The 26,725-nt window shown below is 55.4% G+C and overlaps 1 protein-coding gene across 4 annotated transcripts in view; it reads left to right on the top strand.

Annotated features, from left to right (window-relative positions):
• The first annotated feature begins 1,336 nt into the window (after positions 1–1,336).
• Positions 1,337–26,725, top strand: part of Bcl9l (BCL9 like) — a 29,224-nt gene continuing 3,835 nt past the window's right edge. Inside the window, exons 1-8 of one of the 4 annotated variants that reach the window (XM_028783825.1) lie at positions 1,337–1,589; positions 7,472–7,526; positions 17,331–17,432; positions 18,649–19,034; positions 19,673–19,792; positions 23,696–23,906; positions 24,088–24,172; positions 24,257–26,546. In XM_028783825.1, coding sequence (XP_028639658.1) covers positions 17,407–17,432; positions 18,649–19,034; positions 19,673–19,792; positions 23,696–23,906; positions 24,088–24,172; positions 24,257–26,546 — 3,118 coding nt within the window. In that variant the 5' untranslated portion in view covers positions 1,337–1,589; positions 7,472–7,526; positions 17,331–17,406. The remainder of the gene's footprint in view (positions 1,590–7,471; positions 7,527–17,330; positions 17,433–18,648; positions 19,035–19,672; positions 19,793–23,695; positions 23,907–24,087; positions 24,173–24,256; positions 26,547–26,725) is intronic. The other 3 variants (XM_028783826.1, XM_028783828.1, XM_028783827.1) reach the window with 3 other exon arrangements.

Genomic DNA, 26,725 nt, shown 5'->3' with positions numbered 1-26,725 from the left:
ACATTCCCTGAAGCCCTACTGTGAAACCTGGCCAACACTAGAATCATTCCTGCAAGGAACACAGAGAGACTGGAAGCACTGGTTGATTTCATTCTAGGTGAAGGGGCACTGGGATAGAAAAGTGTCCTGGGATAAGAAGACTTGAATTCTAGTCCTAGGTTCACAATTCTAGTTGTGCAACTCAGTAATTCCTTAAGTCACACAAGCCTCACTTTTCTCATTTATGTAATGGGGCTATAACTCTTCCTTGTAAGTCGGTGGTAACCATAGAGATAATATATGCGATGCTTTTAAAAACTGCTTAGAATTTTTTTTTTCTTCCATGGGTCTGACATCCTATAGGATGGTGTTTGTGTGTGAGCTGTGAATGTGTGTGTGAGGTGAGGGAGAGTTTGAGAAGACAAAGGTCTCACTTCCTCAAACATTTTCTTAGCATCCAATTTGCACTGTTGAAGGTTTAATTGAAAAAAAAAAATCAGTCTATGTCCTCAGTGGGAGGGGGGAATGCTCTTGGTGCAGAATGGATGTAGGTGGGTACAATAAAGAGGGGGAACGAGAAGTGTGTGGTGTGTGTGTGTGTGTCCAGGCAACTCCCACTCTTTCCAATCCGTGCAGATAGCACGGTAGGTTTGTCAGATCTCTCCCTAGCTTACGAGGCTGTGGGTGCTACTCCTCCCTAGTCCTTAGGAAAGGGGGAGGGTGGCTCGAAGTACCCTTCCCCGCCCAGGGCCAACTGTCTCCTGCTAGCCGGTCGGGCGCCTTACCGAGTCAGACCACTGGGAGGCTGGGGGAGCCGGGTTGGGCGAGGAGTCGGGCGAGATGGGGGAGCTCTTATTTTGACAGGGGCCTCTCCCGGCTCTGGTATGAAGGCAGAAGGAGGCAGCCAGAGAGCCCCGATGCTTATTCAGGCTGGGGAGAGGAGCCGAGTGGAGGGGCGAGCGAGGCTCCGGCAGCGCAGGGGATCCCGGGGAGGCGGCGGCGCGCGGCGGAGCCAGTGGCCGGACATGCCCCGGATCCGGGGCCGCTGCAGCACCGCCGCCGCCCGGAGCCAGCCGGCCGGACGCCCGCACGCCTGGGTCCCCTGGCGCCGCGCCGCCCGGGGGCTGCGATCTGGACCCTCGGCATCCGACCAACAATAAGCGCCTAGACAGCCCCCTCCCCGCCCCGCGCCCGCCGTCCCCGCGGGCCTCGGGGAAAGTGAAAGGAGGAGGCGAAGGAAGGAAGGAAGGAAGGAAGGGAGGAGGAGGAGGAGCAGGAGCGGCAGCAGCCGGAGCCGGGAGGTTTGGGCCGAGACCCCAGCCCGGAGCCCCGGCACGGCGGTGCGCTAGCTCTCCCGCTGCTGCCGGCGCCCAGGACCATGCTCCGCGGTTGGGAGGCAGGAACCCAGGCAACCAGCGCCTCCCGGATACCTGCTCGCGGGCCGGGCTGGTATTAAGATCAAGGCGTCCAGGATCAAAAAGACCACCGCCTGCCCGCCTTCTCCGCGTCTCCACCGTCCTGCTGCGGGAGGATTCCAGTCCACCCAACGACCCTGACCTGGTTATGGCGTCTAGCTCCGGCCTGGCGTGAGGACCCCCGACCGGTGCGAGGTGAGGGTTGGTTTGGGGTACAGGGCTAAAGTCATGCCAGGCCAGCTGGAGCGCGCCAAGCGAGATCCAGTTTAAATTGGGGAGGGGAAGCGCAGTCTGATTGTCTCTTGCGTTCTAGCTCGCACCCCAGGCTGTTTAGGAAGCGGGGGGACTCCTCTAGGGTCATCAGAGGCTATTCCTAGGTCCTCAACCAAGCTGGCACTCTCGGAGCACTGCGAGAAGGGCTTAGTGGCAGCCGGGAGACCCTACCACCTTAGCGCAGAGAACAAGGCCGGCCTTGGGCCAGCTGGAGCAGGGAACTCTGCCCTGGGGGCTTCTGGGAGATGTAGTCCCCTTCTCAGACTCACTAACTCTTAGGTCCTAGCACCCTTACACTCCTCCCCTGTTCGTGGAGCCTCCTGGGGGAGGAGGGTTGGGACAAGAGTGAGAGGTTGGGTCCTCTGCCCCCAGGCACTGCCTTTGAGCCAGAGGAGCCTCCCCTGCCAAGGATCCTGAGTGATGTGGGCTTGGCTGGGGGTGGGGCAGTCACACAGTTCCTTGGAGGTTTCTCTGCCAAGGAAAGGTGGCTCCTGTCTTGATCCAAAGGAGCCCCTGGGAGGGACATATGAAGAAGAGAAGTAAGACTCAGGCCTTCTGCATAGCCGGACTGTGGTCCTACTCCAAGGGCTACTGGAATTTGGTTTCAGAGGATACATAGGTCCAGCGTCCTTCCCCCTCACCCCCCTCTTCCCTCAAAGTCTTGGAGTCAGGAGTGTCTCTCTGGAGCAATGAAGCAAGGATTAGCTTCTGTCTGTCTGTCCAGCTTCCTTCCTTCCGGGTTTTTCTGACACCACCTTCCTCCCTCCTCCTTCTGTTCTGTCTTCTGCTTGGTGTGTGTGGTGTGTGTGTGTGTGTGAGTGTGTGTGAGTGTGTTTGTGTTTTCATGTCTTGTCTGGGGAAACCTCTGCTTTAGGAGAGTGTCTTTTCTAAGAGAAGAAGACTTGGTGTTTGCCTGAGCTCTGGAAAAGGTGTCTGGGAGGGTCTGCGGCCCCCTTGATCTTTGCTCCACCTCTTTCCCTCCCACGGAACTGCTTGGTGTTCTGTTTTCCCTGGGAATGTTGTCTGTATCATAGCTGCTACACCACCACCTATGCCAATACCTACACTTCCTTCCCTCCACCCCCCAGCCTCTCCAGGGGTCAGTGTCTTCCTGAGGACATTTCCCCTGCTATTCCCCAGCATGGACTTGGGGTTGCCTTCTCTGGCCAAGATCTGTGATCTCATGGCTCTAAGGGAAGTGTATGTGTGCTCAAAGCTCTCAGGCCCCACAGTTGGGAACCTCAGGATAGGGTGAGAACGGTAGAGGAAGGTAAGAAACAGGAAGGGAAGCAGAACTCTGGTACGAGGAAGGAAAACACTTTCAAGTGAGCACCTATCTGGCCTCAAAGGACCAGGGTTCTGGCTGCATGCGTCCCTGAGAGAGTTTCTTTTCTAAACCATATCACCCATTCTTGGGGTGGAGGGGGGTTCATGAAGGGAGAAGTGAAGACCCAAGAAGGGCTGGTGGTTCACAGAAATCTGGGGTTAAAGCATCCGTGCTAATTGGACCTTAGTGATCTTTCACGTTCAAAGTACACAGAGCACTCACGACTCTGGTTAGCAAGTTCCTGGTACCTGGATTCAGCAGAAGCCTTAGGCCGCTGGGTTCAGCTTCAGCAACCAAAGAGGCCAGTAGCCTGCTGGACAGAGACCTAATGGGTGGCAGAGTGACAGTGTCCACTCGGCAAGAGTCAGAACACCTGGTACCTGCTTTAGATGAAAGGAAGTGTTACAAAGTGGGGGTGGCTGCTTTGGTGGGGGGGGAAGCAGCTAGGACCGTGCTCCACAGAGTCCTGGAGTCAGGTCGGGGTACAGCACCACCACCACCACACTAGAGTTGTAGGCACCAGAAACTCTGGTATAAGTAGGGGGAGTCAGCAGTCAACCCTGCAGCCTCTCTCCTCCAGGGAACCTTAGATAAGTTGCTGAGGGCACCCTCACCCTGCCTCTGGTGTTGCCTCAGGCTGAGGTTTTGTCCCAGAGCCCTGGGGCAGCTCTAGGGAGCCAGAGTGTCTGTGTCCAGTCTTCCCAGGATCAAAGGAAGCCCGGTAGGGGGTGGGGGTGGGGACTGATGCCGTGTTTACTTTCCCTGAGCTTCTCCATTGCTGATAGTGAGGTACCTGAAGGGCCCAGGCACCCAAGGATGACAGGGAAATGGCATCCCTTGCTTCCTTGTACTGAGGCCCTGGGCACTGCCCGGGTACTGACCTGGTGGGGGGAGGGGATAGAGGGGGATGGCACCGTGGGAAAGTGGGCAGACGTGGGAGCAAAGCGGTACAGGCTGGGTGCCCCAGGCAGGGAGCCTTTGCCAGGCCCGCTCTCCCTGGGGTGGGGCTGGCTGTTCCAGGGACTGGCTCAACCTGTTGAACGCCTGGCTGCCGTAGCTTGGCATCTGTGCCCCTGCTTGCCAGCCCCAACAGCTGCCCACCCATAGCCACACTGTCTATACTGCCCTCAGGGATCTGAGGAAAGAGGCTCAGATTAGTCCAGGGAGCTTAGTAGGGACTCCTTCCAGGACTGGGCATCTCTTCCAGGGATTGCTAAATTTTCCCAAGTCTGGACCTCTGAGTTCCCCAGCTGGGGCTGGAGGGCTGGGTGGCCAGGACCAGGAGCTGAGGGGGATCGGTGGAGATGGCCATAGCCATGAAGAGCTACTTGAGGCATGTCACTTGGATGGGTGGCCCTGAAGGCAGCCTGGAGTTACAGCCTGGAATTTCCTGCCGGTGCCAGGGCCAGGCCTCCAAAGCCCCACCCCCAGCCTGGCCTGACCTCCCCTCCCTCCGTCCCTCCCTCCCTCCCTCCCTCCTTCCCCTCCCTCCCTCCCTCTGTCTACTTTCCCTGGAGGTTGGAGGAGGGGCAGTGAGAACATTCTGGCTACCAGGGAAAGGTGACTTCCTGGGTGTGGGGGGTACTCATGGAAAACTGAGGTGATTGCTCATGAAGACTTCTAGGGGAGATGTTCCCTTAGCCAGTCCTGAATGTGGGGACATTTGTCCTTCATTGTCTCTCGACTCTTACTACATAGGGAAACAGAGCCAAGGGGCTCTTCTGGAGAAAAGGGATATACTCTCCTTGGTCTATGTGTAGGTAAGGGGTGTGGTGGCTTCTAACTTTCAGTCTTGAAAGGGCTCCCTTTGCCTCCCAACTTCTCCTGTCAGTGGCAGAGCCACTGGAGGCCTTTCCTGCGCCCTGCGTCCAGCAGGGAGGGCCCTCCCTTCTTGGTTCTAGGCCAGCTGCTGGTCCTAACTTGGTAGCCCTTTCCAGGTCCCCTTCTTCACTGGCTAAACCTCCTCTCCTCTGTCTGGCCCTTTTCTCCTCCTTGTCCTGGTAGCTCCAAATTGGTCTCTGTCCCCCACCCCCACCCCCACGCCCCGCTTCAGGAATGGCCCTGAATCCAGCATTTCCAGCATTTCGAAACCAGGATTGTTTTGAAATCCTGAGTGCTTCCCCGCCGCCCCCTCTGACACCCCTCCCCACTTACGGCGGCTCGCTATCCTCAAGTCTGACTTTTCACTGGGCTGCACTTTGAGGTACTCCCTCTGAGATTGTGTGCTTGCTTGCACAGGGATACAAACTGCACTACTCTGTACGCAGTGGCTCTGCCTGTGTCCCTTAGTGGAGTGGGTGTGTCTGTGTTAGTATTCTGTGTGACTGGCTGATGGCTGGCTGTTTCCTGAGCCGTTCTTTGATTGCCTCTGAATTTGCCCCTCTCACGGGTCTGAAGGAAAGTTTGGGCTATTTTAGGAGGTACCTTGAAAGTGCATCTGCTTGTCTGTCACTTGTGTGTGTCTGGGGGTTCTTTCTGAGGAGTGCACTGGAGGTGTGTCTCTGATGTGTGCTTACCGCTTCGCTTCTGTTCCGACTCCTCCTCCACCCTGGGAACGTGTCTGGGGGAGGGGGGCGGTGTAGTCACAGGTCTGCAGCTCCCTGGGACGTGGAGTCCTCTGCCCTTTGATAGGGCGGCTTCCTGGAGTGAGGCCCAAACTTCTGGCAGCTCTGATGCCTTGGAGAGTGGTGGGGTTGGGGAGACGCCTGGATAAGCTGTTGCCAGGGCCTGGTCCTCTCTTTCTCTGGCCTTGTATGCTCAGTGGTACCAGGCAACCCTGTGTCCTGAGGGTGTAGTGATGGCTGATAGAGGGAGCCTAGGGACTAAAGGGACACTTCTGCAGTCACCCTCATTGGAGGCGAGGAACAGTCAGTTACAATTTACCTTGGAGTGTGGTGGTTTCAGGTTCAGAAAACTTGACTTCTCCACTAACAAGTTAGTTGCTTAACCAAACAAGCTCAAAATCTAAGCCCAAGCAAAAGGCAGAGGGGCCTGGAGTGCAGGCATTTGGGGTGGACCATTGCAGCCTTGGTCCAGGGAAGTCTTACTGATGTCTTTCTCATTTCCTTCCTGTGCCAGTGAGGTTCTGCATGGGGTTGAGGGGGCAGCTATGAATGTTTTGGTTTTTGTTTCTTCTAGCTAAAGCCTGATAGTATACTGGTAGTATGTTTATGGTGGTTGGCGATATTCACTCACTGGGATGCTCTGATTCCTTGCTAGGACTCAGTTTCCTATCTTGGGATCTTAGGCAGTAACTGAATACTTTTCTGCACATTACAGGCAAAGATCAGTGAGGAGACAGTGGGTGTTTCTGTGAATGAGGGGCCTGAGAAGACCTCTTTCCCGGGAGGTGGGCATAGGCTAGGTTTCTTTCCCTGAAGTGTCCTTTGGTCCCCAGTACAGTGGGAGGAAGGCAGTAGTAGAGACCCATATTGATACAGCCCTCAGTGACCCAGCAGGAGGACGGCCTTGGCAAGGCATTTTCACTTTGTTTCTCAATCTCTGTCTCTGAGACATGCACACGGGCACGTCACTGCAGACACCTCTGGGAGTTGAGTCTAGAAAAGTCACCTAGATGGTGGTAGGGCAGGGCGGTAAAGATAGGAAGACAACATGTTGGTGGGCACACGGTGCTTGGTGCTTGCTGTCTCCTTCCTGTCTTTGGAAGCTGGGTGCAGTCAGGGTCCCCTTCTAACAACCCTATCTTGAGCCAAGAGCGACACAGGCTGCAGAGGGTTAAGCCTGGTTGGCAGGGACACCCCCCCCCCCCAGTGCAGCAAGAAGAGGGAGGAGGGGTGGTTAGCAGCTTGCTCTAGTTGGCGTCTCTCCCAGAATTCTTCGGAAAAGAACTCCCCTTTGACCCCCAGTACAAACTGAGCCCAGCCACCAGCCTCCCTCCCTCCTGCTGTGGGAGCTTCACCCAGGGCTACTAAACTGCTAAACCTTCCTCGCCCCAGGCCCTGGGACTCAGACCAGGTGCCCAGGATTCTTTTGTCTTTAGGAGACCAGGGTTAGAGCCAAGGAAACTACATAGATACATAGGATCTTAACCCCTTACCCCTGCCACAAGTTAACTTGGGGGATGACTGGTTCTGGAGGCTGGGTTGTTGGGCTTTAGCCACCCCTCCCCCCAGGTCCTCAGGCCAGGTCGTGGGAGTCCTTCACCCTCCCTCTCTCTGTGGGGCCAAGCTCTCAGGGAACTAAGTCTGAGGTCTTCCAGTGCCTTCTTCTTCCTGCTTCCAGGACAGGGAGGGGGAGTGGTGTGGTGGGCAGCTGGGTCAGGCCTGGCTCCTGGCCAGTCCACAGAAGTCCGTGGGGGGGGGGGTTGTCTGAGTAACTCTGAGACTTCCTGGAGCTGTAGGTTGTCTGTAAATTGTACATGATGGTGGCTGGGGAGGGGGCTGGGGTTGGGGTTCTGGGAGGATCAGGGGCTTAGACTGCCGGCCAGGGACTTTTAGCTGTAACCATTTCTCCACAGGGAGCCCCCATCCCAGACCACACCCCTGAGCCTGAACCTGACACATTCCTCAGAGGTGAGCGGGTCCATGTGTTTTGAGCTGCTTTTTTGGCCTTCCCATCCTGTCTGCAGTGGCCGCATCATCCTGGCTTAGTCTCCTGCTTGGCTCTTTCTGTCAGCTCCCTCCTCCTGGCTTTCTGCCCCTACTTGCATTCTCCTCTGTCTCTGGGTGGGGAATACTGCTGGTGTGTGTGTGTGTGTGTGTGTGTGTGTGTGTGTACACGCGCGCATGTCCCAGACAGGGAAGGGTTAAAGGTGGGTGCCACCGAAAGTTCTAGGCCTACTCTAAGCCTCTTCTCCTGATGGGAGGCGGGAGACTCAGAACTGTGTCCACCTGGAGGGCAAGGTAGATTTTATGGCTGTCCTAATTTCTTGTCCTCCCTCTTTGGCTTTGGCTTCTAGAGGTTGAGTCAAATCCAGGGTGCCCACTGGCCGGTCCACTGGCCACCAGCCACCACCGTAAGTTTGGCTTCTGCTGCCCTGGTTCCACAGGCGTGTGCACACACACACACACACACACACACACACACACACGCATGCACATAGCTTCCCTCCTCCCTCTCTCCTTACTTAGCAACAGTTCTACATTCACAACAAACACTCGTGTAGGCTCCTGTCTGACTAGGGAAAGCCTGAGGAAGGGAAGTGGGGAAGGGGGGAGGTGCTTCTTTTTCCTGGACAGCCCTCTGGAGGGAGAACTTCTAGCTCTTTCACCTAATCCCCCCCTACCCCCTTACCCCCAACTTTCCCTGCTAGAGGCCACTATCTTCCCAGAGGAAGCTGTCCTGCTTCTAACTTGAGCCGTGGAAAAAAATGGGAAGAGGAGAGAAGGGACAGGTGGGGGGGTCAGACTCCTGCCTTCTCTGAAAAGTCCCACTTGACCTTTGACTCCCACCTGGGGCTTGGGGGTGGGGGTGGCAGGACTTCTCATATACCTGGGCATCTCAGCAGAAGCCTGTGCTAGAGCACTAGAAACGGACCATGCTGACTTGTTAGGGACCTGGATAGGTGAGGAGGTAACGGACTGGGGGTGGGAGGAGCTAGAGAGGCCCTAGAACTTTGCTCTTTGAGATTTCAGACCTGGCTCAGCAGGGCACCTGTATAGAGGCCACAGGGTTCTGGACTCCCTTTGATCTCTTCCCCAGGCAGGAACTGTGTGGCCTTTAGTGCAGGACCTGGTACCCATCAGGCCTAGGAGGAGGGTGAGAGGGTGCATGAGATAAAGGCCAGGCTTGAATGCTGTGAGGAGCTGACAGCATGCTGCATCTGCACAGGGCAATGGCTAAGAACCCAATGCTGTAGTGTTGAGCTTCCAATCCTGATCTTTTTTTTTTTTTTTTTTTTTGGTTTTTCGAGACAGGGTTTCTCTATGTAGCCCTGGCTGTCCTGTAGACTCACTCTGTAGACCAGGCTAGCCTCGAACTCTTGAACTCAGAAATCCACCTGCCTCTGCCTCCTAAGTGCTGGGATTAAAGGCGTGCGCCACCACCGCCTGGCTCCAATCCTGATCTTGTAATGGTGGGCTGTGTATTTTGGGCGAGCTATGTAATTCTTCTTACCTGCAAAGAGGAAATAAATAGAAGGGCTTTCTAGGCCAGCCATGGGAATTCCAGCAACTGAGAGGTAGAGGCAGGAGGATCACTTCAAGTTTGAGGCCATTCTGGATTACAGAGTAATATCCAGACAAATAGACAAACAAACCAGCAAACCCCAAACACCCCAAGATTATAAAAATAAAGGCTTTTCTAAGACTGGCTGTGCTGGTAGGAGCCTGCCTGTAGTTCCAACTATTTTAGTGGCTAAGGGAGGAGCCCCTGTTCTCAGGAGTTCAAGGCCAGCCTAAGTAACACAGCAAGACCTTATCTCAAAAAATAATAAGGTAAGGGTATACTAGGGCTGTAGTTCAGTTGATAGAATGCTTGCTTTCATCATGTACAGAACTCCACGTTCAAGCCTAGGATGGCATAAGCTGGACATAAAACAGGCTGGAGGTGCATGCCTGTCACCCCAGCTCTCTGAAGGTAGAACCAGGAAGACCGTGAGTCCAAGGTCCTTCTCAGCTGCATAATAAACTGGAAGGCTATCCCGAGATACAGGAGACCCTGAAAAAGGCTGAGAGCACCTTAGCACTTACACACACTCCCAGGCAAAGGCAGGAAGACTGCTGCACGTTTGAGGCCAGCCTTGTCCTCACAGTGAGAGCCTGTCTCAAGAAGAAAACTTTTTAGATGGTGATGTCATTTGCCTAGCAGACTCAAGGCCCTGGGTTCTGTCCCAGGACTAGGGAAAAATAAAAACAAACCCCAAACTTTTTATAGAATTGTTCTGAAGGTTAAATTGGGTAAAATATATAATGTCTGCAGAGGCTTGGCAGACACTAGAGATGCCCCTGGCTCTATTATTAAGCTGAGCTCTTTGCAGGAGCAGGGGCTTTGGTCTAAGGGAGAGGGTTTAGTTAGGGCTTAGAGAAAGACCCCATCCAGGTCTTTAAACTCTGATGCCTATCCAGAAACACCTTGTTTTTGTATTCTGAGGCAAGGTCTCACTGTGCAGACCAGGCTGGCCTTGAACTCACAGAGCTCTGCTTGCCTCTGTGTTTTGGTATTAAAGTCGTCAGGTACCACAGCTGCAAGACAAACCTTGTTGCCTCAGTTTCCCCACTTTTGCTGCTGGCCGCTACTGTGATTGCAAGTTTTGGAGTTGTCCTGGACCTAGAGAAGGACTTGAGTTTCCAAGGACCACCCCCCCCCCCCTTCCTTTGTCCTTGCTCTTCGATTCTGGGCCCAGCCCTACTCCCTCCCCCAGCCTGTTTGCTAGCTTTAGCTTTGGAGCCTTCCTATCATCCAACCCCCGCTGCTCTCTGTTCTGTCACCAGATTGGAGGAAACACTCTGTCCTTAAATGGCTTCAATGGCCTCCTTCTTTCCGTCCCGGTCTAGGAGTCAGGGACCTTCCTTGGGAAGAAATAAGGCAGCGTGGGGCCGTGAGGTGGATGGTAGTGGTTACAGCTACCACAGGTCTTAGGGTACCATCTTGAACCTTTTCTGAATATGGAAGGGCAGTGCCTGAGAGACGAGTTGAGCATGCCCGACATTTCGTAAAGGCGGGGAGGGCCATCCTCAAGTCTATAAGGAGAGCAGGGGCATGTTAGCACCCCTGGTATCCAGTAGGATACCCTTGTAATCCTTCTCTAAGAGTGTTGAAGAAAGTCCCGTGTGTCTCAGGGCAGGGGGGAGGGGATGTGAATACCAGGGGCAGCCAGAGCCCCTGAGCTAGGACTAGGATGGTAGGGGATGGAGCTTGGGAACTTCTGGGTGAGGAGCCATGGAGGAGATGGCAGGCTGGGTCGCCCACAGGAGAATCTATGTTGACAGGTGGTTAGGATCGTCTGTGGATTCGGGAATAACAGGGCTCCTGGGTCTGAGGCCTGGGCTTGCCTACCAGGTCCCTCCATGGTCTTGAACTAGGAGGGATGGACAAGAGCCCCATGCTGTGCTGCCTTCCTGGGACAGAGAGACCAGAACTTCTCATTTTCTGTGGGCTCTGGAGGTGAGGGCTCCTCTGCCTACACCATGGTACTTAACTGGTGAGCTGGTCATGCCTCCTGTGCCCAGCCTCTGGGCCTGTTCCTTGGGCAGGCTGGGGCTATTTTTGGGATTGGGCTGGGGCTCTGGGGCTGGTTTCAGATGTTCCAATGTGAACAGGAGAAAGCAGGGACAGATGGCTGGAGGGTTCTGATCAGTGGGTCCTGCTGGGAACAGGTTTATTTTTAGGACCTTGTTAACCCTTTTGGGGCTTTGTGGGGCCACCCTGAGAGGTATTGTCCTTTCTGGTTAAGAAGAGAACGGGCTTCTTCCTCGGGCCTCCAAGTACTCCAGGACTGTTTATCAGCTGCCCTTTCTGTCTAAGACCTCTTTAGAGAGAACCATGGCTCTACACTGCATGTATTTTCCAAAGGAGTCAGATTTGGGGGCTGTAGATTCCTGGAAGAGAAGACCCCTTCACTTACCTCCTGGGTAAGACCTGAGGCGGAGGGAGCTTCGGATGGCTACTCTCTGCATCCACACTCTGGATTGGAGAAAGTCAGAGGACTCAGGAGTGCTCAGGGATGCCTGTCAGTAGAGTGAACAAGCTTCTTCACAGAGTGCAGAGAAAGCCATGCCTTGGTGTAACAACACAAGTACAATGCCCATGGGCCCTGCCCACCTGAGTATTCACAAGGCAACTGTCTAGATGGTGCTTCTCACTGCAAATGGACCTTTGTGACATGCCACTTGCTTGGGTACTATGTTAGGAAAGGGAGAGTGCCCAAGGGACTTGGTTGAGGGCTAATGTGTCATAGACATTTTTCGGTAGTTTCTGGTAATGGACCTCACTTGGTGATTTTTGCCTGTGAGTAAACGGAGGGATGAAGATGGACAGGGTTCTGCAGTTTAGGAGAGGCAGGATGGGCATCCTATATGCCCGACTACAGAGCTGATTCTTACTCTGTTGTAACCCCATGCATGCCAGGATGCACGGTCAAGGGTACAGTAGGCACCGGAACTTGTCAGGAGAAGGTTTATGGAGTGGATGTGAGAAAGGAGGCCTTAGGGCAGGGGACCCTGCCTGTCACTGCTGTCTCGGTCCTGTAAGCCCTTCTTGCAGTGAGGGTGCCAGGAATGACACTAGAAACCCAGTTTGGCCTTCCTGTCTGCCCTGCAGGAGATCACAGGCACACATCCTGTCTCATCACCCCACCCCCACTAGCCCTGGCCCACAAGCCCCTGCTTCCTGGAGGGTCATGGCTATCTGCGTGTCAACGTAGACTGGACCTACATGGCTACTCAGGTGCTGCTGGTGCCAAGAGCTTGGGCCAGGCAGGCAGGGATGGATAGGTCTGCCTCTGGCAGCACCTGGGGGAGAGGACAGAGTGCGGCAGGCAGGCTTTGGGCGAGGTCCCGCCCGTGGTACGCAGACTGTGCCAGTAGCCTGCCCGCACTCCACTCCTCCCACAATGGGCCCATTGTTTCCAGTAGCCAGGCAGTTTGGAGGAGGTTCCTCAGTCACCCATGCCCCCCTAAATAGGGGCCAGATTAACCCCTTGGGAGACGCTGACCAGGTAAAGGCCCCCAGGAAGCTACCTGGCTCCTTTTTTTCCCCTGTTGGAGGAGTGCAGTTTGAGAAGTCACTCCTTACCCACGTGGGTACAGCAACAGGCCACCTCCTGAAATCGGGGTCTCCTATTAGGGAGAGGTAGCACCTAGACCCTCCCCCACCCCCACTCTGGTACAGGTGCCAGGGGGCAGGAAGTGCCAGTAGGGTGGCAGTGGAGCCCAGATATATTTGGGCGGTGGGGCTAATTCGAGCCACCACCGTTGGCTCTGCTGGCTCCTGTGCGGCCTTTCCTTCCTGTGAAACCAGAGCTGGGTTGGGCCTAGCTCAGGATTTCGGTGGATTTAAAGAGGCAGCCCATCTCTGCCAGCCTGGCTTCCTCTCCCCCTCCCCAGGTGGGGTCTGAGGCGGAGAGAGGCCTGGAGGCCTTTGAGCACCTCCTTTGCCCTGGGCTAACCCCTGGCCCGGGCCTCAGTCAGGGTACTAGGCACTTCTCTCTCCCAGAGCCTTGGGCGGGTGGGGTGGGCGGGGGTGGGCTGTGGTTTCCTGTGTTGGCTGTTTGTGCCTGGCCCAGAGTGCCCGCTGCCTGCCTGGGCTTCCTGCCCTGTCTTGTTTCCTAGTGCTCTGCCCCCTCCCCACCCCTCTCCCTAGGGGGAGGGAGTAACTAGGGATTGTGCATCAGTCTTTTGGGGGCACCCTTCTGCTAGGGCATGATTGCTTCCTGAGGTCTGGACTCATTGGGAACGGCTGACAGAGCCAAAAGAAGTGAGGTAGCCTTAGGCCTGGCCATCTGTCCCCACAGGCTCCAGAGGGACAGTGGTCCAGCAAGAGTAGAACTAATGTCCCACAGGCATTCTCTTTGAAGAGCCTGCATTGCAAAGGTCTAGGATCAGCAGACTTCATGGTCCTGTGGGGTTAGGATTGTGTGACCTTACCCTGGGGCTATAGGTGTGCCGGGCTGGAAACTCCCAGGTGAAGCCTCCCAAGCAAAACTGGTTTATTTGCATGGACTCCTGGGAGGGGAGTTGTTGCTAAGAACCAGGGCAGGGGGGGATCCCACCCCCCAAGCTTGGAAGTCCCCACCTAGAGGGTCCCCACTAAAATAACACCTTGGGGCCTTAAGCAGATTTTTTTTAAGCTAGGGGTCTGAATCCTGGACATCCCTACCTATATGAGTCACCACCTCAGAGGAACAATGTTACAAGGGACCTTTTGAGGACCAGGGGACAGACACCAGGAGAAAGGGGAATTGGGACATTCATTATCTTGGGAACTGAATCTCTTTCGGCCAGAGCCCAAGGACCCTGTCCCTGTGTATCTCACATTTTCTTTTCTGGAAGTCTCTGTTCACTGCGTGTGGGGGGCATGACCCTCTAAGCATTTCTCACCGTTCCTCTGTTTCCCTGGTCTCACTGAGATTGTACATAGGTCCTCTGATGACGTATTGGCTCTACTGGTAACATCATTGGCCCTGGAGTGAAATGTATTTTGGTTGTTGTCATCATAGTTGTTATATGTGTGCATGTGTGATAACATCTTACTACATAGCCCTAGATGGCCTGGAATCTGATATGTAGCCTGGGATGGTCCTCAGATCAGAAAGCCAGTCTTATTTCTACCTCCTGATTGATGGGATTGAAGGCGTAAGCCACCATACCCAAGCATAAATATTTTTGTAGAGAGAGTCTTCTTCTGGAATCTATTGTCTAGCTTGTGCTGATCTTGAATCCACAGAAATCTTCCTGCCTCAGCTTCCTGAGTGCTGAGACTCTAGGCCTGAGCCACCATTCCTGGTTTCCCTGAGATCATTGTGGGCAGGGCCTGAGATTCATGGGCTGGCCGGTCTGGTCAAGCAGTCTCCCAACGTGGAAACAGGCAGATTGCCTGGGGATGTGGATGCTTGCCCAACTGGGGGACAGTTGTGTTGAACAGGGCTGACACAAACCACCTGGAGGCTCTGGCCATGGAGCCAGCCTTCCTTGTCTCCCCCCTCCCACTGGGATTGTTCTCACTAACCCTCAACCTGTGGCCTACCCTTATCTTATACAGTGGAGGCCAGGGACAGCCACTTCGGGCTTTTTGTTTCAGAAGCTGCTTAAGTATCCCGAAGCTGGCCTGGGTCCTATCTCAGCCTCCCGAGTGCTGGGATCATAGACGTATGCCCATTGCGCCCTGAGTCTGGCTTCTTTGTGTCAGCTACTTTACTCCAGGCACATTCTCCTGGGTTTGCCTTTAGCCTTTCTTTCACTCAGGTGACTTGCACCTGCTCCCTGTTTGTGAGCACACGTCACCCTTCCCAGTCTAAGAGCCTGGAGTTCCCATAGCCCAGCCATCCTGACACGTCAGATCTCTAGGGCCTTGGCGCGAGGAGGCTCCTTACTTATTCAGTGCATAAGCACTTTCCTGCCGACCATCGGTCTCTTGAGGTCACACAATTCAGGTGTCTTCTGGGACTGAGCATAGAGGAAGAGGGGTCTTTGGGAGCTGGGGCCAAGTCCTGAAGGGCAGACAGGGAAATGCTAGACGGGAAAGCCCTGACTCATCCGTGCTTACCTCAGCTCGCCTTGCAGCTGGATGGGAGCAGGAGGCGGAGTCCTAGGGGGCGCTTTTCACTGGAGCCACTGAAGAGGACCAATTTCCTAACAGCCCCTCCCTGGATTATTATAGTTATGGCCCTCCCCCTCCCATCCATAGCTCTTTTGGGGGTAAAGTTTTCAGACCAAATCTTGCTAGGTAGTTTAGGCTGTTCTGGAACTCACAGGTTGGGCTTGAATTTGTCATCTTCCTGCCTCAGCCTCCCAAGTGCTAGGATTACAGCAATGAGTCACTATCGCAAGGTTAGAGCTCCAGTTTCGGAGACCCCTTAACAGAAAGTACTAGATGGCCAGTTCCCATCCCCCGTAACAGGTGTTAAGTTCTGGGGGCTCACATGGGAAAAGCCCACTGATTTGATTTAGACTGAGATGAACAGTCAGGGTTCCAAGGTACCTGGAATGGGGGTCCTGGATCGCCCATGCTGTCACGTGACCCAAGAGCACACAACTTTTCCCAGACCTCAGTTCCTCGTGAAATTGGGCAGGTGGCTTTGAGAATCAACCAGGGGTGGAGGTGAGAGTTGACCAGGGTGATTTCCCCAGGAGTCCTCAGTGAGTTCTGCCTCTCTGTTCTTCCCTGGTTGTGGTGTGTGTGTGTGTCTGTGTGTGGGGGGTGCTGTGCTGCAAACTAGGCCCTGGACTTTGGAATCTTTTTCAGAGACAGAGTTGGAGTGGGGGAGCCCAAGTGTTCTACAGGGGTTAAGGTTAGACGCCCACAATGTACCTGGTAGGGCTCCCCTTACTTGAAGGTCCCAGCCCAGCTTCCAGCAGCTGAGCAGGGAGCAGGAGTGTGTATGGGTGTGTCTAGCTGGACCTGTCACGGGAAGAGGCTCTAGGGCTCAAGACTCCTCCCCTTCCCTCCCCCACCTTTTACCGGGATCTCTGCTGGGGGCGGGGAAAGGGGACAGAGCAGGGGGCGGTTGGGTGAGGCGTCTGTGTTTGTGTAAGTCAGCTTGTTGGTGTATCTATGGCCCTCTGTGTATTCTTTGTGACTGTCGGGCTCAACTTTCTGTGGCTCCCTTGTGTCTGGGTCTCAGTCTTCACATCTGTTCAATGAGTCCGCCGGCTATCCCTCCGCCGGGTGGCCGGAATGTCTGTGTGCCCCAGGCGGCTCGGCGGCTCCGGCTGGTTCGCGCTGCCCCAGTCCCTCGGGCACACCTCCGCCGGCTGGCCGTGAGCGTCTCTATAGTTTCCTGGGCTCCGTGCGTGTCTTTGTCTCCCTGTCCACGTGTGAGCTGTAAGTGTGCGTGTGAGTCAGAGTTCGGGTGCTCGTGGGTCTCTCAAGTCCCAGCTCTGTGCGCCCAGTCTGCCCGGCCCGCTAGCGCCCGGCCAGTCCCTGGAGGACTGTGTCTGTCCATGTGTCTGTCTGCGCGCCCTCCAGTGGACCCGGGAGATCCACGCTGCAGCCCTGTCCGCCTTCCTCAACCTCGCTCGCTGCCTCGCTGGCTCTCTCGCTCCTAGCTCGCTCTGTTTCTACACTCGGGCTTTGCCGAAGGGGGCGGGGTGGGGGGGTGCAAGGGAGGGGGGAGGGGAGGCTCCTGCATTCTTGCGGTCGGGGAGGAATCTGAGCCAGCGTTACTGGTCTCCAAAAGAGCCCAGCTGCAGCCCCGGGGCCCCGCCAGGCCTCTCGCTGCCCGCCCGGGCCTGCCGGGATGGGCACGGGCTAGGCCTGGAGCTGGGGGCGGGGCAGGGCAGTGCGCCCACCCCGGCCCCTGGGAGGCTGCAGCGCCCGGGGACAGGGCGCAGTGCTGGGGCGGGGCGTGAGGGATTCCCGAATCCTGGGTGAGGGGCGTGTCTCGGAGCGGGAGTCCCCCCAGTGGGCCAGAGCAGACCTCGCAGCCGCCCCACGCGTCACTTTTGCGATCGAGCCTATTAGTGAATTCTGACTCTCCAGCCCTTGGAGGGGGGGGTGTCTAGGGTGGGGGGCTTGCTCGATCCTGCAAGCTCCCTGAGGACAAGGTGTGGAAGGAATGGGGACTGGACTGGTCCTTAGGATTGAGAAGTCCTCTCTTTCCAATCCTACCCTACCCTATCCAGTTCCTTAGTCCCGGGGCTCTGGGTTGTCCCCTTCCCTCCCCTTCATACACCCCCTCCCTAAGTCACAAGTTTTCTCTTTGGGGCTTGTTGCTGCAGTCCCTGCTCCAGTACCGAGTACCTGGCTGGGCCCTGGGCACGCACAGGGGTCGTAGCCCCACTGTGTGTGGGAGCCATGAGGATCCTGGCTAACAAGACAAGGTGTGTGGGTGTCACGGAGGGTGGGATATGTGTGTCTGGAGAGTGGGGAAGGGAAGGGCCCATGGTGATGGGGCCAAACTATGGAGTTGTGCTGGTTTGGAGAGGAGCCCCTTGGGCACCTGGCTTCCTGGCCACCAGTGGGTTGAAGGGAAGTAGAGTGGTAAAGTCTGGCCCCAGGCAGGAGCTGGCAGCCAGCCTTAGCGCCTGGGCCCAGGGGCCAGAGGAGACTGGCAACTAGCTTTGCCTGCTTCTGGTCCCTTCTTCCCTCCTAAAACCGAAAGAGCAGACCCTCATCCTACCCTAGTGTAGGGGGGTATGATGGCTCCCTCCAGCCTCAGTCTAGTCGGGGAGTAGGAGCTAGAGTGGGGGTGGTGCCTGCCTCCCTCCTCCCCAGGAGAAGCGGGCAGACAGGGCCAGGCGGCGGCAGCAGGACAGCAGGGCTGAAATAAATCTGAGCTGGTGTGGAATGAGGGGGGATAAATATCCTCTCCCGTGATGTGATCTTTCCAGCGGCTATTAATAGGTCTCCGGGGAGGGGGAGGCGGTGGGGGGAGCAGGCTGGAGCTTAAAGGGCCCGCAGCCTAGGCTGCAGGAATCCTTGGCTTCAAGCTGTACTCTTGTCTACTTGACATACCAGTCCCCCCGCCCCTCAATCCCTGCCTGCTGACAGGGCCTACTGGCCCACCCTTTTCAGGCCTTCCCCCTTAGGCTCTGGGGAGTCTTCTGGACCTGTGGGTACCACTCTCGGTTGTGCTTTCCCTAGTCCCCTAGGGAATAGGGCACAGGCTTGAGCAGTGACTCACAGGTCCTTTGGCCCTTCTCAGCTAGTTGTTAGGGCATAGTTGAGGTCTGGGGCCTTGGAAAGGTGTCTTAGACTCTAGTAGGTGCTAAGAATTCATCAACTGCTAGGCAGAAAGGCTGCTAAGGAGCTGGTAGACACTGGGGCTGAAGGTAGATAGATTCCGCCAAGTCAAAGCCCTGGGTTTCCATTTGAATTGAGCCTAGAAGATAAGGAAAGCTGTTCCATCTCCTCTCCCCGAGGTGGATCGAGCTTTGCTCTTATCTGAGGAACCACCCAGACGTAGGGAAGAGCAGGTGGGCTCAAGATAGCACCTAACCACCCCCTGCATCGTTAGGTGGGGCGAGAGAGCTAAAGTCCAGGCATGCCTAACTCCTTGCAGGATTAATCTTTCCCATTTTGCCTCCTTTTCCCCAGGTTACCCCACCCCAGGAGGAGAGAGGCTCCAGGGAGTCCTCCGCTGTCCCCTCGAGGCCACTGCCCCCCTGCCCCAGCCAAGCCAATGCACCCAGAAAATAAATTGACCAATCATGGCAAGACAGGGAATGGAGGGGCCCAATCCCAGCACCAGAATGTGAACCAAGGACCCACCTGCAACCTGGGCTCCAAGGGCGTGGGGGCGGGGAGCCATGGCGCCAAGGCCAGCCAGATCTCACCTAGCAACTCAAGTCTGAAGAACCCCCAGGCAGGAGTGTCTCCTTTCACCTCGCTCAAGGGCAAGGTGAAGCGTGAGCGGAGTGTGTCTGTGGACTCTGGAGAGCAGCGGGAGGCGGGAACTCCATCCCTGGACTCAGAGGCCAAAGGTACTGTATCCTCTCACGTCCAGACTTTAACATCATCTCCATCCCGAGACCCAAACTGGTCAGAGACCATCCCCTGCGTGGTTCTCATCCTGTATTCCTGTCCAACGTGTTTGTAGTGCCTCTTTTTCTTACCTCTACCCAGCCGTCAACCAGTTCATTCCAGAGTGGGGTTGGCTAGGGCCGGACAGCAGAGTGATCTGATCGTATGTCTGTAGATCCCACATTGGGAGAGGGAGATGTCTGGGGTGAAGATCAGCCCCCCACCCCCATCATCCCTGAAGCCTCCTGATGTCCTGGCTGGTGGGAACCTTTGGGAACATGCACTGGGGCCTGGAAGAGTCACAGTGGCTCCTCCCTGCACCCCCCCCCCCAGCCCTAATTAGAACCAGTTGTGGTTGGGATTATGCTGTACTGGGTGGGGGGAAGGGGAGACAGGCAGGCAGGGTTGGAGAAAGAAATCAGAAACAAATGGTGGTGTGGTGGGGGCCAAGGACTGGCAAAGTGCCCACCGTGGTCTGGGCAGTGCCCTTTAGGGTGGGGCACTCTGGAGAATGGTCTGGGAGGGCCTCTGCATGTGGAAGGGCCGGGCTACAATGCCACACGTTCTTACTCTTCCTGCCTGTATCCCGCCTGGGCAGAGGTGGCACCCCGGAGCAAACGGAGGTGTGTGTTGGAGAGGAAGCAGCCGTACAGTGGGGACGAATGGTGCTCTGGGCCAGACAGTGAGGAGGACGACAAGCCCATTGGGGCCGCCCACAGTGAGTGCCCATTGGTTCTGTGCCTTATGGTGCCCTTGCCGGGCTTGTGTGTGTGTGTGTGTATGTGTGTCCCCGTCCGTCCTAAAGGAACCTCCTTACCTAGGGCTTTAGGGGATTGTTCAAGAAATGGCAAGGACCAGGAGCCCAGGCTCTTCTTCAGTCCTGCTTTTGACTTTTTCCCTTTCTATAGTGTGTGTACTGCTCACATTGTCACCCCCTCCCCTCCCTCTGTCCCTTCCTCTCTCCCTCCCTCTCCTCTAAGGTCTCTCAGGTAATTCCTTTCCTGGACAACTCACCTACATGTCAAACAGATTTCATGGCCTATGCTGCCACCTACTGGTCAGTGGAGGATGGGCAGGGAAGGTCCTGCTTCTCTGGGAATCTGTTAGCTTGGCTTTGCAGAGCCTCGCTAAACTAAGCCTAGGTGTGAACTGATGCTTCACTGTGTCCCTGGTTCCTTTCTCCGATCTCTAAATGACTGATGCTCTGAAAATGCTCATGGTGCATTTCTAGGATGAGATGTGGGTGTCAATTAATGGCCGTCCCTCTCATTCCAGTCCATCTTTCTGTGCCTGAGACCTGAGATATCTCCTTGGTGCTTCCAACCTAAGCGCGTAAGAAACTAGCCAGAGAAGGTTAAATTGTGGGCTGTTGTTGTTCTTGGAGACAAAAATCTCACTGTGTAGCCCTGGCTAGTCTGAAACTCACTCTGTAGACCAGACTAGCCTGGAACTCACAAGAGATCCATCTGCCTCTGCTTCCCCAGTGCTGGCCCTAAAGATATCTGCCATTGTGTCTGGTGAAATTGTGTGCTGCTTAAGGCAGGAATTAAGGAAAGGAGAAAGAAAAATACACTTCCTACTGAGTCCTCACAGCTGCCTATGATGAATGTGTTGTGATGGCTGTCACAGCCGAGGAAGCAGTCAGCAAGTGGGGAGTGAGTGGACCCTACTGGGGAGTGTCCAGTAAGAAGACTCCACAACTGGCTGGGACTGCAAAGGCCCCATATGACTAACTAGTGCTGTATGAGCTATCTCAGTCTCTGTTTGGATGCTTGGGCCATAGAATCTTTTACTGCTTCTTGGGATCCTAACCCTCTTGTCACCCCAAATTTGTTTCTGTAACGTTAGCCTGTATCATTGTAGAAGCTTTGAAAGATACAAAGCGACAGATAAGAAATTCATAACATCCCATAACCAGCCTCTTAGGTGGAATGCTGTTCAGTGGAAACCAGGTTTCATGTAGTATAGGCTAGCCTCAAGCTTGCTATACAGATGAGGCAGGCCTTGAACTCCTGTACCTCCCAAGTGCTGGGATTATAGTCTTGTTGACACCATGGTGTTCAGGAGCGGTCAATCGTGCAGTTGAATTCTTCACACACAGCAAGGCAGACTGATGTAGCTGCCACTAGGACAGGCTCAGAGACCAGGCGCCTTCTCTTACATCTCAGGGGCTACAAACCTGAGAAAGGAGTTCTGGTTTCTCATCTATAGAAATGATCTTGATCATATAGGTTTGGCACAAGGACAAAGTGAGTGCAAACATATGACATACTGTGAAGAGTGGTAGCTTGTATTGCTGTTATGGTACTAGAAAGTTCCTTCTTGGGATAAACTCTGCTTCCCTCTCCATAGCTTGTAGGAGTCCACTGTGTGTTCCGATTTATACTGTAGGCCTCTAGAGGCTGCCACCTTGGCCAAGTTCTTGTGTTTTCTGGAAGTTCTGGCATGTGCTGCCTGTAGTCCGGGGGCTTTGACTTGTGTCTCTTAGTACGAGCATCTCCCTGTCACCTAAACCCACTGCTGTCCAGTCGTGGATCTTATCCACGTGAGAACGGAATGTCAGGCTTGTGACCGTGGAGCGAAATTTGTCTTGCTGCTGAGGAATATTCTGGGAATGTTCCGAGTATGTCGGTCGTTGCTGTTGTGAAATATATATTTGGTCTTCTCCTGTTTCCTGGCCTCCTGCTCTAAATCCCTGGGCATGTCCAAAGGGATGTGTGTTCTTTGTTGTTGTTCTGTTTTGTTTGATGCTGTGTTGACTGGTGTGTCTGGCAGCCCTGTAGCTTCTAGATGGAGTCTGGTGACTGGTGAGGTGAAAGGTTTGGGCTCTCGGTCCCACACGCCAACCTCGTCAAGGGAGTGGGGCTGAAGGTTGAATTGATCACCTGAGGCTAGTGGTTTGATTAAATATGACTAATGATTAATCTGTAAAAATCCAAAAAAGAGGGCTGGGGAGATGGCTCAGTTGGGAAAAACTTGTCTTGCAAGATTTCAGATTCCCAGAACCCGCACAGGAAGCCGGATACAGTGGTGCCTGCCTGTAGTGAGCCCAGCAGCGGCGACGCTCAAAGCAGAGGCAGGCAGCTTCTCCGGAAGCTTCACTGACCAGCTAATGTGGTGTGAATGATAAAGTCTGAGGGCCACCATTCACTGTTCTCTTCTGACCTCCATATGTGCCCTGTGCCCTTAAACTGTGTGTGTGCACACCTGTCCCTCCCCTGCAAAATCCGAAAGGACTGTTTCCTGCTCAGAGAGGGCACAGAAGCAAATGCCCTTTCTCACATGCCTTGCAAACTGTGTTCATCATACCTGTATCCATCTGTAGTGTCATTTTCATTTAGTGTGTGTGTGTGTATATGCACATGTATATGCATATTGTTGATGGGGACACGTCCATATGATTCTTGGTGATCAGGGTTGACTGAAGTCTTGTGTTAATCATTTTGTGAAAGCCTTCCTGACTCTTGCTGAAACTGATGTTTTGCTTTGTGGCTTAGTAACTATGTTTTGTATGTGTATATATGCACATGTGGTGTGTATGAGTGTGTGTGTGTGTGTGTGTGTGTGTATACTACATGGTGCATGGGTACGGTGGTCAGAAGTGGGGGTGTCAGTTCCTCCTTCTACAGTGTGGGTCATGGGCCCTCGGTGGTTGTCAGGGTTGACAACAGGTGCCCTTCCTGCTGAGCCCTCCTAGGCTCCTGTAGTGTCCTTCTGATAAACAGAAGCAAGGTATTCCTTCCAGCTGCTCTAGCATCTAGAAGAATCTAGAAAATCCCAATTTGGAGGTCCATCACAGGCAGACCAACCCGGACCTTGGCATTGGCAGTGAGGAGTGGGGTAGTTTTGTGGGCCTGAGTTTCTCAACTTGTGGGAAAAGACATACCAGAATTCAACTAACTTAGAGGCCACCCTGCCAGGCCCACTGCTGCAGGGAATGCTGACTGGTTGTTGATGGGGACACCTCTGTATGATTCTTGGTGATCAGGGGTGACTGAAGTCTTGCGGTGATCATTTTGTGAAAGCCTTCCTGACTCTTGTTGAACCAGATGCTTTGCTTTGAGGCTTAGTAACTATGTTTTTTTTTTTTTTAAAGACTTGTCCTCTGGCAGGGCACATGGGTGCTGAGTAGTGTTTCCATTTTGTAGGTGAAGAAACTGAGGCTTAGACAAATGCTATGTTTTGTGAAATCACAGTTAGTGAATCGTGGGGTAGGATGAAAATCTGTCTGTGGTTTGAATCATCAGTTACTACGTCCTCCCTGCCTTTGCCGGGTCATTAGACAGTATATTTACACACATACACACACACATACAGAGAGAGAGAGAAAGGTGGGGAAGCGAGCATAGTGTGTTCTAGAGCAGAACAGAGCAGAGCTGTGGGGTCTCGGCCATGTTTTCTCTTTCCTCTCTGTATGGTCATCGTTCTGCATTCTGGCCATCTTGGGCAAAGGTTCGTATAGGGCAGGTGCACTGGAAAGTCAGGCTGGTAAACACAGAGACCGTGGGGACAAATGACCCTCTGGGCCGGGGCTTGAGGCAGTGAGTGTCCCAGGGCAGGAGCTGACCCTCCTTTCCACGTCTGGGCGGCTCACCTGCTGTCCTTCTCTCTCCTCCTGCAGACTGTAATGTGGCAGACCCAGCCATGGTGACCCCACAGTTGGGTCCTGGCCAAACTGCCCAACTGCCCCTCAGTGACAGCAGTGCACCAGGCCCCCAACATGGCCCCCCTCCAGGCCTTCGGCCAGACGTTCCTGGGGGTGGCGGTGGGGGCGTCCCAGGAAAGCCCCCGTCACAGTTCGTCTATGTCTTCACCACCCATCTGGCCAACACGTAAGTCTTTGGGAGAGATGAGGGGTGAGGGGATTTCGTCTACCCACGCCCGGCCTGAGCGTATGGCGGGGGCGGCGCACATATAGGGGGGCCTATATGTGCGCCTTTGACAAGGTTGGTGGGTGATGGCGGGCCTGCTTTTGCCCGTCTCTGAGCTGCCCGTGACTGCTCCTCTCTGCAGGGCTGCAGAGGCAGTGCTGCAGGGCCGGGCAGAGTCCATCCTCGCCTACCACCAGCAGAATGTGCCCCGGGCCAAGCTGGATCAGGTGAGTGTGGTGGCCTGCCTGGCTCTGAGATAGGTTGGGATGTCCCCCTTATCTGTCTTATTCTTTACCTTTGTCTTCCTGCAGGCCCCTAAAGTGCCACCCACCCCAGAACCACTACCCCTGAATACGCCATCAGCAGGTACACCACAGTCCCAGCCACCTCCATTGCCACCGCCACCCTCAGCCCCTGGCAGTGCCCCTCCTGCTCTGCCCCCGGAGGGGCCTCCTGAAGACACCAATCAGGACCTGGCCCCCAACTCAGTGGGAGCTGCCAGCACGGGTGGTGGCACTGGAGGCACCCACCCTAACACCCCAACGGCTACCACTGCTAACAACCCTCTGCCTCCTGGAGGAGACCCTGGCAGTGCCCCTGGTCCAACCCTATTGGGGGAGGCCACGCCCACTGGAAATGGGCAGAGGAACCTGGTGGGCTCCGAGGGCCTGTCCAAAGAGCAGCTGGAGCACCGCGAGCGCTCCCTCCAGACCCTGCGAGACATCGAGAGGCTGCTGCTCCGTAGTGGGGAGACTGAACCCTTCCTCAAGGGGCCCCCTGGAGGAGCTGGTGAGGGAGGCCCACCGGCACAAGCGCCCTCTGCCGCTCAGCAGCAGCCTCCCTCCGCCCCTCCTGGGGGGTTGAAGAAGTACGAGGAGCCTCTGCAGTCAATGATTTCACAGACACAGAGCCTAGGAGGCCCCCCGCTGGAGCATGAAGTGCCGGGGCACCCTCAGGGTGGGGACATGGGACAGCAGATGAACATGATGATGCAGCGGCTGGGCCAGGACAGTCTGACGCCCGAGCAGGTGGCCTGGCGCAAACTGCAGGAAGAGTACTACGAGGAGAAGCGGCGGAAAGAGGAGCAGATTGGATTGCACGGGGGCCGCCCTCTGCAGGACATGGTGGGAATGGGAGGCATGATGGGGAGGGGGCCCCCACCTCCTTACCACAGCAAACCCGGGGATCAGTGGCCACCCGGAATGGGTGCACAGCTCCGAGGACCTATGGATGTCCAAGACCCCATGCAGCTCCGACCTGGACCTCCCTTCCCCGGCCCCCGTTTCCCAGGCAACCAGATGCAAAGGGTGCCTGGATTTGGAGGTATGCAGAGTATGCCCCTGGAAGTACCCGTGAACGCCATGCAGAGACCTGTGAGGCCAGGTATGGCCTGGAATGAAGACTTGCCCCCTATTGGGGGACCCAGCAATTTCGCCCAGAATGTCGTGCCCTATCCAGGCGGGCAGGGCGAGGCAGAGCGATTCATGACCCCTCGTGTCCGGGAGGAGCTTCTGAGGCACCAGTTGCTAGAGAAACGGTCCATGGGCATGCAGCGTCCCCTGGGCATGGCAGGTAGTGGCATGGGACAGAGCATGGACATGGAACGGATGATTCAGGCACATCGACAGATGGACGCGACCATGTTCCCGGGACAGATGACCGGAGGAGATGGGCTGGCTGGCACTCCCATGGGCATAGAGTTCGGTGGAGGCCGCGGCCTCCTGAGCCCTCCGATGGGACAGTCTGGGCTGCGGGAGGTCGACCCGCCGATGGGGCCCGGCAACCTCAACATGAACATGAACGTGAACATGAACATGAACATGAATCTGAACGTGCAGATGACACCGCAGCAGCAGATGCTGATGTCACAGAAGATGCGAGGCCCAGGAGACATGATGGGTCCCCAGGGCCTCAGTCCTGAAGAGATGGCTCGGGTTCGGGCCCAGAACAGTAGTGCCATGATGGGGGGTCCCCAGAAGATGCTCATGCCGTCACAGTTTCCCAACCAGGGCCAGCAGGGATTCTCTGGGGGTCAGGGACCCTACCAAGCCATGCCCCAGGACATGGGCAACACTCCAGACATGTTCAGCCCTGATCAGAGTTCAGTGCCCATGGGCACCGTGGGTACCGCCCGGCTCAGCCATATGCCTCTGCCCCCTGCATCCAATCCTCCTGGGTCTGTTCACTCAGCCCCCAACAGGGGGCTAGGCAGGCGGCCTTCAGATCTCTCCATCAGTATTAACCAGATGGGCTCACCAGGCATGGGGCATCTGAAGTCACCAACCCTTAGCCAGGTGCACTCCCCCCTGGTCACCTCACCATCTGCCAACCTCAAGTCACCCCAGACTCCCTCACAGATGGTCCCTTTGCCTTCTGCCAACCCACCAGGGCCACTCAAGTCACCCCAGGTCCTCAGCTCTTCCCTCAGTGTACGCTCACCCACTGGCTCACCCAGCAGGCTCAAGTCTCCCTCCATGGCGGTGCCTTCTCCGGGCTGGGTCGCTTCTCCCAAGACAGCCATGCCTAGTCCTGGGGTCTCCCAGAATAAGCAGCCACCTCTCAACATAAACTCTTCCTCTACCCTGGGCAACATGGAACAGGGTGAGTGACTTAGGTGGACTTGGGTGGGAGCCGTGGTGGCGGGTAGGTTCCTGCAGGGACTGTGGTGACAGTTTTGCCAGAGCCTTTTACACAGAGCTCCGCTTGGTACTTGGTCTCTCCCCACTGCGGGGACTGCTTAGAGATGTGTGGGCCATAGGGACCACAGGAGCCCGCGGTCA

Source organism: Grammomys surdaster, unplaced genomic scaffold (genome assembly GCF_004785775.1).
Source record: "Grammomys surdaster isolate TR1022 unplaced genomic scaffold, NIH_TR_1.0 1164, whole genome shotgun sequence".
Classification (NCBI taxonomy): domain Eukaryota; kingdom Metazoa; phylum Chordata; class Mammalia; order Rodentia; family Muridae; genus Grammomys; species Grammomys surdaster.
The sequence above is the reverse complement of the archived record's forward strand: the minus strand, read 5'-3'. Positions and strand labels throughout refer to the sequence as shown.